Below are 16,335 nucleotides of genomic sequence, written 5' to 3'. Positions count from 1 at the left end.
GTGTGCCATTCCTATCAGACGTAGTAGACTATGTCCAGGTGTCCGCCTCCAGTAGGTGTACACTCCCGAAAATAATTCACATTAGAGCGCATGTTCGTTTTCTCTGCACCATTACCATCAATGGCCCCACAAGCGCATATGTCCAGACCCCGTTTGGCAGGGATTTTGGACATATGTCTTGACGGGAACACAGAACACAATATGAGGGCATCTCAACAGTGGCAGAAACATCCAAACCACACAGTAGCTACAAAAGGTAAAAAAATAGAATGACTGATGAAACTGTAAAGCAGGCAAAAGATTTAGGACACAGCTAAATATGTATTGAGATTAGCCAAATCCATGATTTTAGAGCTTTGATCTGAGCTTTTAAAAAAAAATTGTGATTTTTGAAAAATATACCCAGCTTCTGTTTGATTACTCTAGCGCTTTGATATGTGGGATTCTCCTTTGGTTAATGAAGTATTGTTCTGGGAACTTGTCATCATCTAATGTACAGTATTCTTCCTAATCACATCCATTTCTTTATTTGGGATCACAAAATCTGCATTGTAGTTTGATTGTTCCTTATCAGAAGTTCTTTGACTGTAGATGATTTGTTTCTCTGTGGGCTTTATGGGTGAGTGAATTTTGTCCTTGCATCTTAGCTCTTCCTCATTAGTTGAGCTGTCAGAAGTCGTGATGTCACTGCTTACACTGCAAAAGAAAGATTTATTTCAAATTATGACTTTCTATGTCATAGTATTTCATTTGTGTCATTATAGGTCTATATTACAATCACAAATTCTATCTGTAATGTGTCAGCTACATGAAGTCATGGTGTCTATAGAAAATAAGAAGAATTTCAAGGAGCCCATCTAACATTTGCATTTCTAAGTACTTATTTTCATAAAGTCTATGGTTAGAAAACAGCTGACTTGTTTTAGGATTTGCTGTTGGATTTTTTTTACTATGGTATTTATGCATGTATTTGTATTTAATGAAGGACTCCCATCAAAATTTATATCCTCTTAATATATTGCAATCATCATAGCACCGAGTACTTACAATTACTCATTTTGCCCTTCTAACCAGTTAATTCTTCACATTTCCATTAGGTCTATGCCTAGGGATGAGCGGACCCGTGAATGTTAAGGTTCATCGGGTTCGACCAAACTGTAGTTCAAAGTTCGGTTCGGCATTAAAACTTGACCTCGAACTTGACTCAAACTTGAACGCAATAGAAGTCAATGGGGACCCAAACTTCGGTGTTTTAAAATGTTTGTAAAATGGTCATAGTAGTGGCTACAACAGGAAGCTAAAGGGGCAAGAGCAGAACAATTGCCCTGCAAACAAATGTGGATAGGAAAATGGCTTAAAATAACATAGAATTAAAAAAAAATTATAATCTTGAACCAGGAGGCTGATGCCCTAGTGGAGGAGGTGGAGTAGGTGGAGGATGATGTGGTGGTGTAGGTGGAAGAGTCAGGGGAGGAGGAATGCAACCCTGTTTGTGTGGTTTTATTTTAGGGAACTGACTTAAAAGAACATAGAATAAAAAAATAATAATTTAGAACCAGGAAGCAGAGGTCCAAAGGGAGGAGAAGGTGGCGTGGGGAAGAGGAATCCAACACTGTTTTTTTGGTATCTTTTTTTAGGGAACTGACTTAAAACAATCTAGAAGCATTAGACAATGGTTCAATTGGAAAAGGAGGTATAGTAGGTGGATGAGGTGGCGTGGCGATGTAGGTGGAAGAGGCAGGGTGGGAGAAATACATCACTGTTTTTGTGGGTTTTTTAGGGAACTGACTGAAAAGATCATAGAATAAAATAAAAAATAATCTAGAATCAGAAGGCGGAGGTCCAAGTGGAGGAGGGGGATGTGGCGGTGTACCTGGAGGAGGTAACCAACACTATTTTTTTTTTCATTTGGAGAGGCCCCAAAATTAATTGAATGGCAATTAGAGTTGAACAATGGCTGAGTGCATCTGGTATAGTTGTCTAATCAGCCAAAGGTATGGACAAGTCCTGTGGGATCCATGTCTGGTTCATTTTAATGAATGTTGGCTGTGGACAGGTGGATGCGCCTGTCTGTGACCACACCCCTTTCCATGGTAAACATGCATTTTGACAGTACACTTGTCACAGCGCAGGACAGCATCTCCAAGGCATAAAGGGCGAGCTCAGGTCATGTGTCCATTTATGGAGCCCCAGAAGTTAAATGGGGCAGATGTCATGCACAGTGTGGGAAGACTAAGTGCAACATGAGGGTAAAGAAGCTCAAATGCTAGGGAAAGGGGGAGTGGAGACCCCTAAGCAGATCTAAAAGCACCCTGCCTCCCCTACCGTCCCTATATTGTTCCACACCAATTGCCGAGCAGGAACCTAAGCCCTGTATATCCCTAAAGCTAGGCCCTGGATAGAGAAAGGGGGACTGATGACCACTAGTACATAAAAGTGTACTAGTTATGTACTAGTACATAAAAGTGAAGAACAGAGACAAACAAGGGGGAAGCAGAATAGCTTGAGAAGACTCAGAGAGGTAACACCAAATGTGGTCCAACAGCACCAGAGAGGAAGTAAGCCAACTGCTATAGCTCCAAGCCTTCACAAGGTAAAATGTGAATATCACCGGCGACTCCCTCCCTGAAGCAGAATCGGAGTCTATAAACACCCAGGCCCGGGAGGTTACCACTGGGTCCAAAAGTCAGAAGGATTAAGAAGGCGTCTGCAATGCCAAACGCAGAGACCTTCTGCAGCCAGAAGCAGAGGTACTGTCTGTAGCATTTGACACACCCAGTTAGTATGTGGAGATGTGTCAACACCATGTTGCTGTAGCGCTGCTTCATGCTAATACGGATCATATCAGATGGTGGTGTTGGAAGTTGTGGCATGCTGAGAAAATTTTGACACAAATTCGGCTATGCTAACCTTGTCTTTTGAGGTAGTGGCGATGTCCCAGATGTATTAGCGACTTCCTCCTCCTCTGCCTTGTTTTCCCACTGAGCCCCATTTTCAAGTAGGAATGCCGTCAGTAATGCCTCTACCAGCGTTCACTTGTATTCCCACATTTTGCGATACTGCTCCAGTGATGGAAGTAAAAATGGTATGTTGTCCTTGTAGCAGGGATCCAGCAGTGTAGATGGCCACCAGTGAACAGCACTGGTAACAATGCTACAGCAGCATGTGCAGCGCCCCAGAGTCCTGGTCGTTGCAGTACTGATGCTCTGCCGCTAAGGGGGGCTATGGTACATCTGATGGCACTGAAGGAGTTCACCTGACCAGGTATCACAGACACCAATACACTTCACAGTCGTCTGGCCTCCAGGGGAAGCTAAGGGTACTATGTATTAGGCCACTCCTCACAATCTGGTAAAACTGGGGGTTGGATAGGAAGTTAGGCAGAAGCTGACTGGGTTGGAACCAGGCAACATCCTGTGGCAGAGGGTGTTGCAGGGGAAGCTTCAGGGGGGGTCCCTGTCAGGGGTGGGATCCTGACAGAGGCCTAGCGAACAGGAAGGAACGTTACGGGACCGCGCCTGCACTTCATCGCGGCGGTACCCCAAGAAAGGACAAGAAGCGAGGTTTATTGTGCTGAGTGAGAAACGAGATCAACGCAACAAGGAGAAACACCAGTAGGAGTCGTGCTGCAAGACGAGGCAACATCCTACTGAGGCGCGTAGCCGGTGGCCGGAACGCCGAGGAAGTATTGAGCTCCAGGCCTTACTTCAAACCTACGGCAGGACAGTCAGTTATAGGCGGGCTGTCTCACCCAAAATCACCTAAGCAGACACAGGGGGCAACATTTGGAGAGGGGCGACTCTAGGGTCCCGGAAGACCTCCGAGCCCACCCGTCATACGGGTGCGTCCTAGCCATATCATCTGGGGGACGAAACAGAACATCAGAATCGAGTTGTGAGGGAACTTCAGAAACAGACACAACAGTTGTGAGGACTATCCCGTAAGCACAGCAGGGAAGGACTGCAACACACAAGCGCTAGAAGGTAGGCACAGATTTCCACCTGTAAAGGGAACTCTGGAGGTGCCATCGGACCTGCCGGACTTACGTAGCCCGGTTAACCGTATTCCGGACTGAGGATCCTGGAGCCTTCAGTAAAGAGGTAAAGAGACTGCAACTCTGTGTTCTCGTTATTCATCGCACCCTGCACCGCACACCATCATCACTCTCCACTTTCACTGGACGCCCCTCAGCAGGGTCACGGGCTGGGCCTAGCCACCGTGACAACCCCAGAACCGAGACACAGAGGCCCGGTACCGGGTGCCCCTAGGCCCTGCGGCAGTGGGGGCGCTCCACATGCATTGGCTCTTGTGTACCAGGCTGCCCAGAGGCAATGACAAGCTGTTCTTAGTGGGAGGTGTATGATCTGGGTCCTCTCTTTCCCCCCAGCCATGATCCAATGATGCCCATGAGCTGCTTTGCCCACTCTGCTGTGAACATGGTTCCTCCTCCTATTCATCCTATAAAACTGTCCCCTGGCTGGACAGTTGTGTACCTGGCGCTGTCAATACAGGGACCCACCCTCCTAGCCATGTGTGGACGACAGGCCATAGTATGAATTGGCCCTACTCCTCCTGCTCCTCTTCCTCCTGTGCCACCACCTCATCTATCATCGCCTTAAGGGCTTTTTCCAGCAGTAATAGAAGTGGTATAGTAACGCTCATAATGGTGTCATCAGTGCTGACCTTGTTGGTGAAGTATTTAAAGCTGCGCAGCATGGCACATGTCCTGAATGGAGGCCCACTAATTGGTGGTGAAGTGGTTCCACAGAGCAACTCAACCGTGCATGCTGCAGCTGATACTCAACTATTGCAAACTAGAAAACTGATTCAAGAAAAGCACATCCAGCCAATGAATGACAGTACTTCCCAGGACTCACATTCAAAGATGATATTTTATATTTTTTATTTCATAACTTAACCCCTTAATGACAGCCAATATGTCTTTTAACTGACCTGAGATATAAGAGAATAGCATCCCCATACAGGTGACAATCCAGCAGCTGTTGGCTGCGCACTATAGCTGACAACTTGCTGCATCAGCCACAATCAGTGTTTGCACCATCCAAATCTGTTTAACCCCTTAGATGCTGCTCTCAATAGTGACTACATCATTATAAATGGTTAACATAGTGTGGGGGCTTCCTCTTTATCCCCATTGGTGCCCTCAGATCATGATTGTGTGGTCCTGATGTTTGCCATGGCAATCCATGACCAAATAGCGGCCTTACAATCTACTGGCTGTTGTAACCTGTTCAGAAGTTAGCAACATTTAGGTGGTAAAAATACACATTTTCATTTCTGTCATGCCACTTTGCATTAATTCCTGAAAATCACCCAAAGGGTTAATAAACTACCTGACAGCAGTTTCCAATATGTCAGGGGGTGCTGTTTTAAAAATGGTATCACTTTTGGGGGTTTCCCAATATATGGGACCGATAAAGTCACTTCAAACATGGATAAATCCCTAAAAAAATAAATTTTGTAAGTTTCCTTGAAAAAATGAAAAACTGTTGCTACATTTTTAAACCTCCTAAAATGCTAGCAAAATAAAAGAACAATTTACAAATGGTGGTGAAATAAAGCAGACATGTGGGAAATATTATTTATTCATGTTTTGCTGTGGTATGGCTATCTGGATTAAAGGGATATTCATTCAAAGTTTAAAAATTGCTAATTTTTTTACATTTTTCTCAAATTTCTGATATTTTATATAAATAAACACGAAACATATCGAACTAAACTTACCATTATCATAAAATATAATGTATCACGAAAAAATCTCAAAATCACTAGGATTTGTTGAAGTGTTCCAGAGTTATTACCAAATAAAGTGACACTGGTCAGATTTAAAAAAGTTGGCTCCGTCACAAAGGGGTTAAAATAGAAGAGATACAACGCGTTTCGGATACAGTATATATCCTTCTTCAGGTATCATTAAAACACAGTACAAATCCTACTAGTATAAAATTCAATTACACTTAGGCTAGGTTCACATTGCGTTAGTGGGTGATCGCTAACGGACAGCGTTGCACGGCGAAAATGTCGCAATTAACGCCGTGCAACGGGTCCGTTAGCGCACCCATTGACAGCAATGTAAATTTCGCCTGCAGCGCATCACTAGCGCGTGCCCTTTTCGGCTCGCGCTAGTGATGTGCCGCTCTTCTGTGACGCGCCTCGGACGCTGCTTGCAGCGTCCGCGGCGCGCCCGAGGTCCGTTCCCCGCTCTCGCAGATCAGGGATCTGCGAGAGCGGGGACGTTAACGCGACCCCTGAACGCGGCCCCTAAATAAACATTGCGTTAGCGCAATCCGCTAGCGCTAGCGCTAAACGGATTGCCCTAACGCAATGTGAACCTAGCCTTAGGCTAGCGCTAGCGGATTGCGCTAACGCAATGTTTATTTAGGGGCCGCGTTCAGGGGTCGCGTTAACGTCCCCGCTCTCGCAGATCCCTGATCTGCGAGAGCGGGGAACGGACCTCGGGCGCGCCGCGGACGCTGCAAGCAGCGTCCGAGGCGCGTCACAGAAGAACGGCACATCACTAGCGCGAGCCGAAAAAGGCACGCGCTAGTGATGCGCTGCAGGCGAAATTTACTTGCTGTCAATGGGTGCGCTAACGGACCCGTTGCACGGCGTTAATTGCGACATTTTCGCCGTGCAACGCTGTCCGTTAGCGATCACCCACTAACGCAATGTGAACCTAGCCTTAGGCCGGTCTCACACCCAGCGTATGTAAATACGGTCCGTTTTTTACGGCCGTAATACGCAGAAAAGTCCCCAAAATAGTGATCCGTATGTCATCCGTAGGCAGGGTGTGTCAGCGTATTTTGCGCATGGCATCCTCCGTATGTAATCCGTATGGCATCCGTACTGCGATATTTTCTCGCAGGCTTGCAAAACCGACATCTAATGGATTTATGTGCTCAAATGTTCGTTAAAACATATATACAGTATATATATATATATATATATATATATATATATATATATATATATATATATATGTCATTGAGACACATATATATATATTCTGTATTTATATTTAATTCAGCGCGATATATGTGAAAAGCCGGTAATTCAATTGCCGTCTTTTCATTTCTCCTTCCCAAACCCGACAGGATATGAGACATGGTTTACATACAGTAAACCATCTCATATCCCCTTTTTTTTGCATATTCCACACTACTAATGTTAGTAGTGTGTATGTGCAAAATTTGGGCGCTGTAGCTGCTAAAATAAAGGGTTAAATGGTGGTAAAAATTGGCGTGGGCTCCCGCGCAATTTTCTCCGCCAGAGTGGTAAAGAAAGTGACTGAGGGCAGATATTAATAGCCTAGAGAGGGTCCATGGTTATTGGCCCCCCTGGCTACAAACATCTGCCCCCAGCCACCCCAGAAAAGGCACATCTGGAAGATGCGCCTATTCTGGCAATTGGCCACTCTCTTCCCACTCCCGTGTAGCGGTGGGATATGGGTTAATGAAAGGTTAATGTCACCTTGCTATTGTAAGGTGACATTAAGCCAGATTAATAATGGAGAGGCGTCAATTATGACACCTATCCATTATTAATCCAATTGTATGAAAGGGTAAATAAAACACACACACATTATTAAAAAGTATTTTAATGAAATAAACACACAGGTTGTTTTAATATTTTATTGCTCTCTCAATCCACCTGAAGACCCTCGCTCTGAAAAATAATAAACCAACAATATACATACCTTCAGATGATCTGTCACGTCCCACGAAGTAAATCCATCTGAAGGGGTTAAATCATTTTACAGCCAGGAGCCTCTCTAGGCTATTAATATCTGCCCTCAGTCACTGCCTGTAAACCCCCGGGTACTGAAAGGAAAGCAGGATGATCTGTACTTACCTTGAGTTGCGGTGATGCGCCCTCTGCTGGATGTCCTCATATGAACTCGAGCGTGGGAACTTTTCCAAGGCTCCAGTTCATGAGGACATCCAGCAGAGGGCGCATCACCGCAACTCAAGGTAAGTACAGATCATCCTGCTTTCCTTTCAGTACCCGGGGTTTACAGGCACGAGCGAGTGCTTCAGCACAGCTCCTGGCTGTAAAATGATTTAACCCCTTCAGATGGATTTACTTCGTGAGACGTGACAGATCATCTGAAGGTATGTATATTGTTGGTTTATTATTTTTCAGAGCGAGGGTCTTCAGGTGGATTGAGAGAGCAATAAAATATTAAAACAACCTGTGTGTTTATTTCATTAAAATACTTTTTAATAATGTGTGTGTGTTTTTTTAACCCTTTCATACAATTGGATTAATAATGGATAGGTGTCTTATTGACGCCTCTCCATTATTAATCTGGCTTAATGTCACCTTACAATAGCAAGGTGACATTAACCCTTCATTACCCCATATCCCACCACTACACGGGAGTGGGAAGAGAGTGGCCAAGTGCCAGAATAGGCGCATCTTCCAGATGTGCCTTTTCTGGGGTGGCTGGGGGCAGATGTTTGTAGCCGGGGGGGGGGCAATAACCATGGACCCTCTCTAGGCTATTAATATCTGTAAAGAACAAAGACCGAACTGATGTCCATATAATAATTAATTTTATTTAAGAAAAAATATATACCAAAAAAATCACACTACATAAATTGGTAGGGGGCGAGAAAGAAACCAAAAAAGGTTTGGCACAAAGAGGATACAGCAGCATGAAATACTCAGTCTAAAATGTGGCAATACAATATAGATGAATAAATAAATAAATGAATAATTACTATCATATAAAAAGGAATGGAAAATGTTGGTGTCAGTCTGTTTTTACCCAGGCATGAGATAGCCCAAAATTGATAATAAATATATATATATGGGCAAAGTGCAAAAAATAGTGCAAAGATAAAGTGCACCGGTGCAAAAAATATATAAATATTGAGGTGAACTGCTCGGGTAACGACTAACTGCAGGACACAGCCATCTAGTATCTGGGCACTGATCCCAAACTAGCTCCCATTACTCCCCATAAATGATTTGAATATTTACAAGTGTAGCAATCATAATAGATGGAAGCAAAAAGTGGAGCAAAGAAACGAAGAAACAAGTGCCTTGGGCAAGTTTGTACCTGCAATGCTGCTGTCGCCAGGATGTGCCAGTCCCCGACGCGCGTTTCGGCGCTAGCCTTCGTCAGGGGGTGGCAACATCCAGCAGGGAGGGAGATTATAAAGGAGGAATATCCAATGAATGGTGGACACGCATGTGGAGCGACGCACAGCGCTGCCGGATGTGATCCAGGCATGCACGCCGCCGCCGGACCATGTGGACCCCAGGGTCGCGTGCAGATGACGCAGCGCTGGGGGACATGAGACCGGAAAGCGGGGATGCCAGGACTCCAGCAGCGATGCGCGTACCATCCGGTCCGCCGTCATTGGCTGGCAAGAAACATGTGACTTAAGGTCCTGGAAGGGTAAAGTGGGACAAAAGGAACATATGACCACAGGTCCTGGAAGGGTAAAAACAGAAGAAAAAAAGGGGGAATAAAACAATATAACAATGAGGTCCTGGTAATGATGTATATAGAAAGAAACAAGGAGAAGTTTCAAATGGACAGATGGCGATACGATTTATTTGAAAAGATGTATATATATATATAAATAGTACAGATTTAATGTGTGTATCTATATGTGCCAGAGATCTGAACATGGAACGAAACAAAAATAAAAATAAAAATAAATAAGAAAAATAAAATAAAAGAAAGGAAAAATGTATATATATATATATATATATATATATATATATATATATATATATATATGATAAATCTAAGAAAAAAATTGTCATAAATGCAGATGTGCAAATATAAATGTGTATAGGTATATATGAAAATGAATAAATAAACAAAATGGGGTGCTACGTGAAAAATAATAAGTGACGTGAAATATATGAAACGTGAGAAATTGATACTGTCAATAAGAAACCTTAATGGGGAACTAATAATAATAATGATGGAAATATAAGTGCATAAATATAAATATAAATATAAAGTGAAAATTACAAACATATACATACACTTACATAGACATTAGGGAAAAGGACAAAAATATATATATATATATATGAAAAATAATAATAAGATATAAATAATAACAAATAAATAAATAAAGAATAAAAATAAATGAATAATAAGTAATAGATAATAACTGATAAATGAATGATGAATGAATAAATGAATGAAAATAATAATAAATGAAAATAAAAATAAAAATAAAAATATAAATGTAAAAATGATAAAATAAATATAAATAAATAAATGTAAAAATAAAGAATAAAAAAATAATAATAAATTGGAAAATAATAATCCATGCAATATGATAAAATAATTCAAAAGTCCATTATTTTTTCTTCTTTTTTATATATATATATCTCTCTCCATATCTCTTCATCACAGAAGTCTTCAGCCGAATGTCCATCAATCCGATGCAGCAATCAAAAAAGTGAATGAACAAACAGACAACAGTGTGCCCTCAGTGGTAAAGACGTGAGACAAAACGAAATCCTCATCTATAGAAAACCAGGTAAGTAACAACTAGAAAGGGAAACTGAAAAAACAAATAAGTGAATAAAATGCAATAAAAACATGACAAAAGCAATAACAATAGGACCCAAGGATACAACATACATATAGTTATATATATCTCTAAACATAATCAAGTATATATACATATGTAAAATGCATATATACATACATATAACAAAAAGTCCCCACAACCCAATTAAAACTATTTTTTAATGAAAAATAATAGCTAAAATCATGACTAAAAACATATACTGGAATTCATTATACGACACCTCACTACTGGATAACAAGGTGGAACAGGATAGTTATAAAATGGTGATAAAACTGAGTATCTATAAAAATGGAACAAAGCTAATGTTTTCGTTTAAACCGCGGGGTTGTATTGTGTTGAGTGACCAAATCCATCTAGATTCCATTTGTGCCAATTTTTGGCTTATGTTGCCTCCGCGGATCGATGGGTTAATTTTGTCAATACCTCTGACCTTAAGATATGAAGGGTCACAATTATGGAACAGTCTAAAATGCTTCGGAATCGTTTTAAGAGTACTCACATCAATTTCGTCATTTTGTGCGGCAACTATACCATTGACATGTTCACGCACACGTACCTTAAATTGGCGGGTAGTGAGGCCAACATAGATTTTAGGGCAAGGGCATGTGGCGTAATAAATAACCTCCTTAGTCTCACAGTTAATGAAATGTTTTATAGTGAATTGTTTTGCCCCATTAGAATCACAAAATGCATTGGTTCGTTCAATATTAGGGCATGCCTTGCAATGGCCGCACTGAAAAGATCCTTTCTTCTGTTGAGTCTGAGACAAAAAAGTTTTGGGACAATTCTCATAATGACTTTTTACCAACATATCCCGAATATTCTTCGATCTACGGAATGTAATGCTAGGTTGTTCATTCAAGTATTTGGAAAGAGTCTCATCTGCAAGCAAAATAGGCCACGCCTTCTCAAGCACATGTCTCATTTTCTGATTTTGAGAATGATAGTCAGTAATGAACCGCACATTCATTGTATTGGATGATATGGAAGCTGAACACAGTAGATCATTCCTTGAGGAATGTCTGGCTCTGTTGTATGCCCGTTTCAAACAGCGATGGCTGTATCCCCGATTTAGAAATCTTGATTTCAATTCTTGCGCGCGTAATTCAAAATCTTCATCGGTGGAACATAGGCGCCTTAGTCTTAAAAATTGACCCACTGGAATAGATTTGATTAAGGGTTTGGGATGTGCAGATGAGGCATGCAACACTGAATTAGTTGCGGTCTTTTTCCTGAATATATCAGTTTGTAAAATATTGTTACTGTCACGTTTGACAGTGACATCCAAAAATTCAATTTTAGACTTATGATGGTGATATGTCAGTCGAATATTCAAATTGTTATCATTGAGGTGGGACTTGTACACTTGTAGTTTTGTATATCCCTTGCCTTGAGTTATTTATTTAATCTTATTTACTGTGTTTCGCACAGGTTTCCCCTCTGGCTATGGACTTAAAAGCCAAGGAACAATCCTGGCTCAGTCGTATAAATCAACTTTTTGGTAGTGGTGGGTCTGATTCCAATGGCCCTGGTGGCCTAGGATTTACTGATTTTAATACCACAATTAAAAAACTGTTACACAAACGTACTCGTTTGTGGTGGAACAAAGCGTTTTTACAAAATTATATTACCAAAGACCTGATTCCAAGGGGGTTAAGGGTCAAAGTTATACCCTCGTTTGTCATAGAAGATGATGAATTTATTAAAAGTTGGGAAGATACCTGCAACAATACATCAAAAAAATTTATGGAACTGTTGATTAATCTGAACACTAAGAGCATAGAGACTATTGATCAACAATTGGACAACACATATACACTGGCAAAAACCCAATTATCTGTGGATGATTGTCAATCAATCAATGCAGCAATGGAAAAAGAGTTAGACATTTGGGTAAAAGAAATTCAGGACAATCATGCCAATAAATTATCATGGGATATGAAAGATGTCCAAATGAATAGAGTATACAGATGGAAAAGGTCACCTATCGGTGATCCTCCCCGTACTCGGACTATGTCTGTATCATCTACTCCATCATTGAGTGAATACTCTGATGCCTCAGCCTCCTCATCAACATCATATAAGGATGTATCCAAAAGAAAAAGACATCTACGGAATACACCCTATCGACGCAATTTTGATTATTCTGATGACAATCAGCTAAAGGTAATTAACCTCAGTACGCATTCTCTGTCTCAGATAGATTTGAGGGTATTACATAAAGGTCTTTCATTTTGCCCTGACTCTCATTTTGATCCTTTTTCTGCAACCAAGGACTTGCATATATTTGCAAGATCTCTCATGTTTAAAAAATATTTTCATGACGAAGCAACTTATGAATTATTCCCAACAGAATCGGAGCAAACGGCATTACAAGTCTTAAATGAGTTGGCCCGAGAGAATTCAATACCTGAAGGAGGTAAGATCCCATCTTGTATTGCACCCCGGTCAAAGAAATTTCCCCCTTTCTCTACTTGTTCAAATATTGACTTGTTTGTTCAAATAGTTAGTGAAGAATTTAAAAAGATCCCCTGCCATATTACCAATGGTAATCTGAATTTTGAGGAACGGAAAAGTGTCCAGAGATTGAGGAATCTACCTGGGGTCGTAATTAAGCCTGCCGATAAAGGAGGCAACATTGTGATCTGGCCATCTACAATGTATGAAGCTGAAGTTTTCAAGCAATTAAGAAACAAAACATGCTATAAAAAGCTCACCTTCAACCCTTTATCAGCTTACACATCTGAGTTAGATATCATCTTAAATAGGGCCAACAGCGAAGGTACTATATCAAAAGAACTATGCCAGGCTCTAACCATTAAAGAACCATGTATACCCACGTTGTACCTACTACCTAAGGTACACAAGGACTCTGAGTCACCACCCGGTAGACCGATTGTCTCCGGTAATCGTAATTATGTGGAAAATGTCGGTAAATTTATCGACTGTAAATTGCAGCCTCTTGTCGAATGTCTTCCTTCGTTTACCCGGGACACAGGTGACTTTTTGAAGAAAGTTGATTGCTTACATATTGAGGACGATACAATCCTTGTCACTTGTGACGTCGAATCGTTATATACCAGCATAAGACACACGGATGGTATGTATGCAACAAGATGGTTCCTGTCTACATCTGATTACCCTACATCAATGATTGACTTCATTATTGAAGTTTTAGAATTCAGCCTGACACATAATTTTTTTATTTTTAAAGAGTCCCTCTACCTACAGCTCCAGGGCACCGCAATGGGCGCATGATGCGCCTGCGTATGCTAATCTTTTCCTGGGGCTGTGGGAGAGGGACTTATTTATGTCAGACAGTCATCAATACATGTACCGTGTCCTATTTTGAACACGGTACATTGATGACATTTTTTTCATTTGGCAAGGCAGTACTGAACTATTGGATTCATTCATTTCCCACCTCAATGATAACAATTTGAATATTCGACTGACATATCACCATCATAAGTCTAAAATTGAATTTTTGGATGTCACTGTCAAACGTGACAGTAACAATATTTTACAAACGGATATATTCAGGAAAAAGACCGCAACTAATTCAGTGTTGCATGCCTCATCTGCGCATCCCAAACCCTTAATCAAATCTATTCCAGTGGGTCAATTTTTAAGACTAAGGCGCCTATGTTCCACTGATGAAGATTTTGAATTACGCGCGCAAGAATTGAAATCAAGATTTCTAAATCGGGGATACAGCCATCGCTGTTTGAAACGGGCATACAACAGAGCCAGACATTCCTCAAGGAATGATCTACTGTATTCAGCTTCCATATCATCCAATACAATGAATGTGCGGTTCATTACTGACTATCATTCTCAAAATCAGAAAATGAGACATGTGCTTGAGAAGGCGTGGCCTATTTTGCTTGCAGATGAGACTCTTTCCAAATACTTGAATGAACAACCTAGCATTACATTCCGTAGATCGAAGAATATTCGGGATATGTTGGTAAAAAGTCATTATGAGAATTGTCCCAAAACTTTTTTGTCTCAGACTCAACAGAAGAAAGGATCTTTTCAGTGCGGCCATTGCAAGGCATGCCCTAATATTGAACGAACCAATACATTTTGTGATTCTAATGGGGCAAAACAATTCACTATAAAACATTTCATTAACTGTGAGACTAAGGCGGTTATTTATTACGCCACATGCCCTTGCCCTAAAATCTATGTTGGCCTCACTACCCGCCAATTTAAGGTACGTGTGCGTGAACATGTCAATGGTATAGTTGCCGCACAAAATGACGAAATTGATGTGAGTACTCTTAAAACGATTCTGAAGCATTTTAGACTGTTCCATAATTGTGACCCTTCATATCTTAAGGTCAGAGGTATTGACAAAATTAACCCATCGATCCGCGGAGGCAACATAAGCCAAAAATTGGCACAAATGGAATCTAGATGGATTTGGTCACTCAACACAATACAACCCCGCGGTTTAAACGAAAACATTAGCTTTGTTCCATTTTTATAGATACTCAGTTTTATCACCATTTTATAACTATCCTGTTCCACCTTGTTATCCAGTAGTGAGGTGTTGTATAATGAATTCCAGTATATGTTTTTAGTCATGATTTTAGCTATTATTTTTCATTAAAAAATAGTTTTAATTGGGTTGTGGGGACTTTTTGTTATATGTATGTATATATGCATTTTACATATGTATATATACTTGATTATGTTTAGAGATATATATAACTATACACTCACCGGCCACTTTATTAGGTACACCATGCTAGTAACGGGTTGGACCCCCTTTTGCCTTCAGAACTGCCTCAATTCTTCGTGGCATAGATTCAACAAGGTGCTGGAAGCATTCCTCAGAGATTTTGGTCCATATTGACATGATGGCATCACACAGTTGCCGCAGATTTGTCGGCTGCACATCCCAAAGATGCTCCATACAAGGCAGGATGGATCCATGCTTTCATGTTGTTTACGCCAAATTCTGACCCTACCATCCGAATGTCGCAGCAGAAATCGAGACTCATCAGACCAAGCAACGTTTTTCCAATCTTCTACTGTCCAATTTCGATGAGCTTGAACAAATTGTAGCCTCAGTTTCCTGTTCTTAGCTGAAAGGAGTGGTACCCGGTGTGGTCTTCTGCTGCTGTAGCCCATCTGCCTCAAAGTTCGACGCACTGTGCGTTCAGAGATGCTCTTAGGCCTACCTTGGTTGTAACGGGTGGCGATTTGAGTCACTGTTGCCTTTCTATCAGCTCGAACCAGTCTGCCCATTCTCCTCTGACCTCTGGCATCAACAAGGCATTTCCGCCCACAGAACTGCTGCTCACTGGATTTTTTTTCTTTTTCGGACCATTCTCTGTAAACCCTAGAGATGGTTGTGCGTGAAAATCCCAGTAGATCAGCAGTTTCTGAAATACTCAGACCAGCCCTTCTGGCACCAACAACCATGCCACGTTCAAAGGCACTCAAATCACCTTTCTTCCCCATACTGATGCTCGGTTTGAACTGCAGGAGATTGTCTTGACCATGTCTACATGCCTAAATGCACTGAGTTGCCGCCATGTGATTGGCTGATTAGAAATTAAGTGTTAACAAGAAGTTGGACAGGTGTACCTAATAAAGTGGCCGGTGAGTGTATGTATGTTGTATCCTTGGGTCCTATTGTTATTGCTTTTGTCATGTTTTTATTGCATTTTATTCACTTATTTGTTTTTTCAGTTTCCCTTTCTAGTTGTTACTTACCTGGTTTTCTATAGAT

At 41.2% G+C, this 16,335-nt stretch overlaps 1 protein-coding gene across 1 annotated transcript in view; it reads right to left on the bottom strand.

Annotated features, from left to right (window-relative positions):
• Positions 1–567: 567 nt before the first annotated feature.
• LOC143773558 (tetratricopeptide repeat protein 24-like) overlaps positions 568–16,335 on the bottom strand; it is a 222,677-nt gene continuing 206,909 nt past the window's right edge. Inside the window, exon 9 of the mRNA XM_077260964.1 lies at positions 568–696. Within this exon, the coding sequence (XP_077117079.1) occupies positions 692–696 (5 nt within the window). The 3' untranslated portion in view covers positions 568–691. The remainder of the gene's footprint in view (positions 697–16,335) is intronic.

The sequence above is a fragment of the Ranitomeya variabilis genome, chromosome 5 (assembly GCF_051348905.1).
Source record: "Ranitomeya variabilis isolate aRanVar5 chromosome 5, aRanVar5.hap1, whole genome shotgun sequence".
Taxonomy (NCBI): Eukaryota; Metazoa; Chordata; class Amphibia; order Anura; family Dendrobatidae; genus Ranitomeya; species Ranitomeya variabilis.
This window is presented reverse-complemented; position numbering and strand designations above follow the sequence as displayed.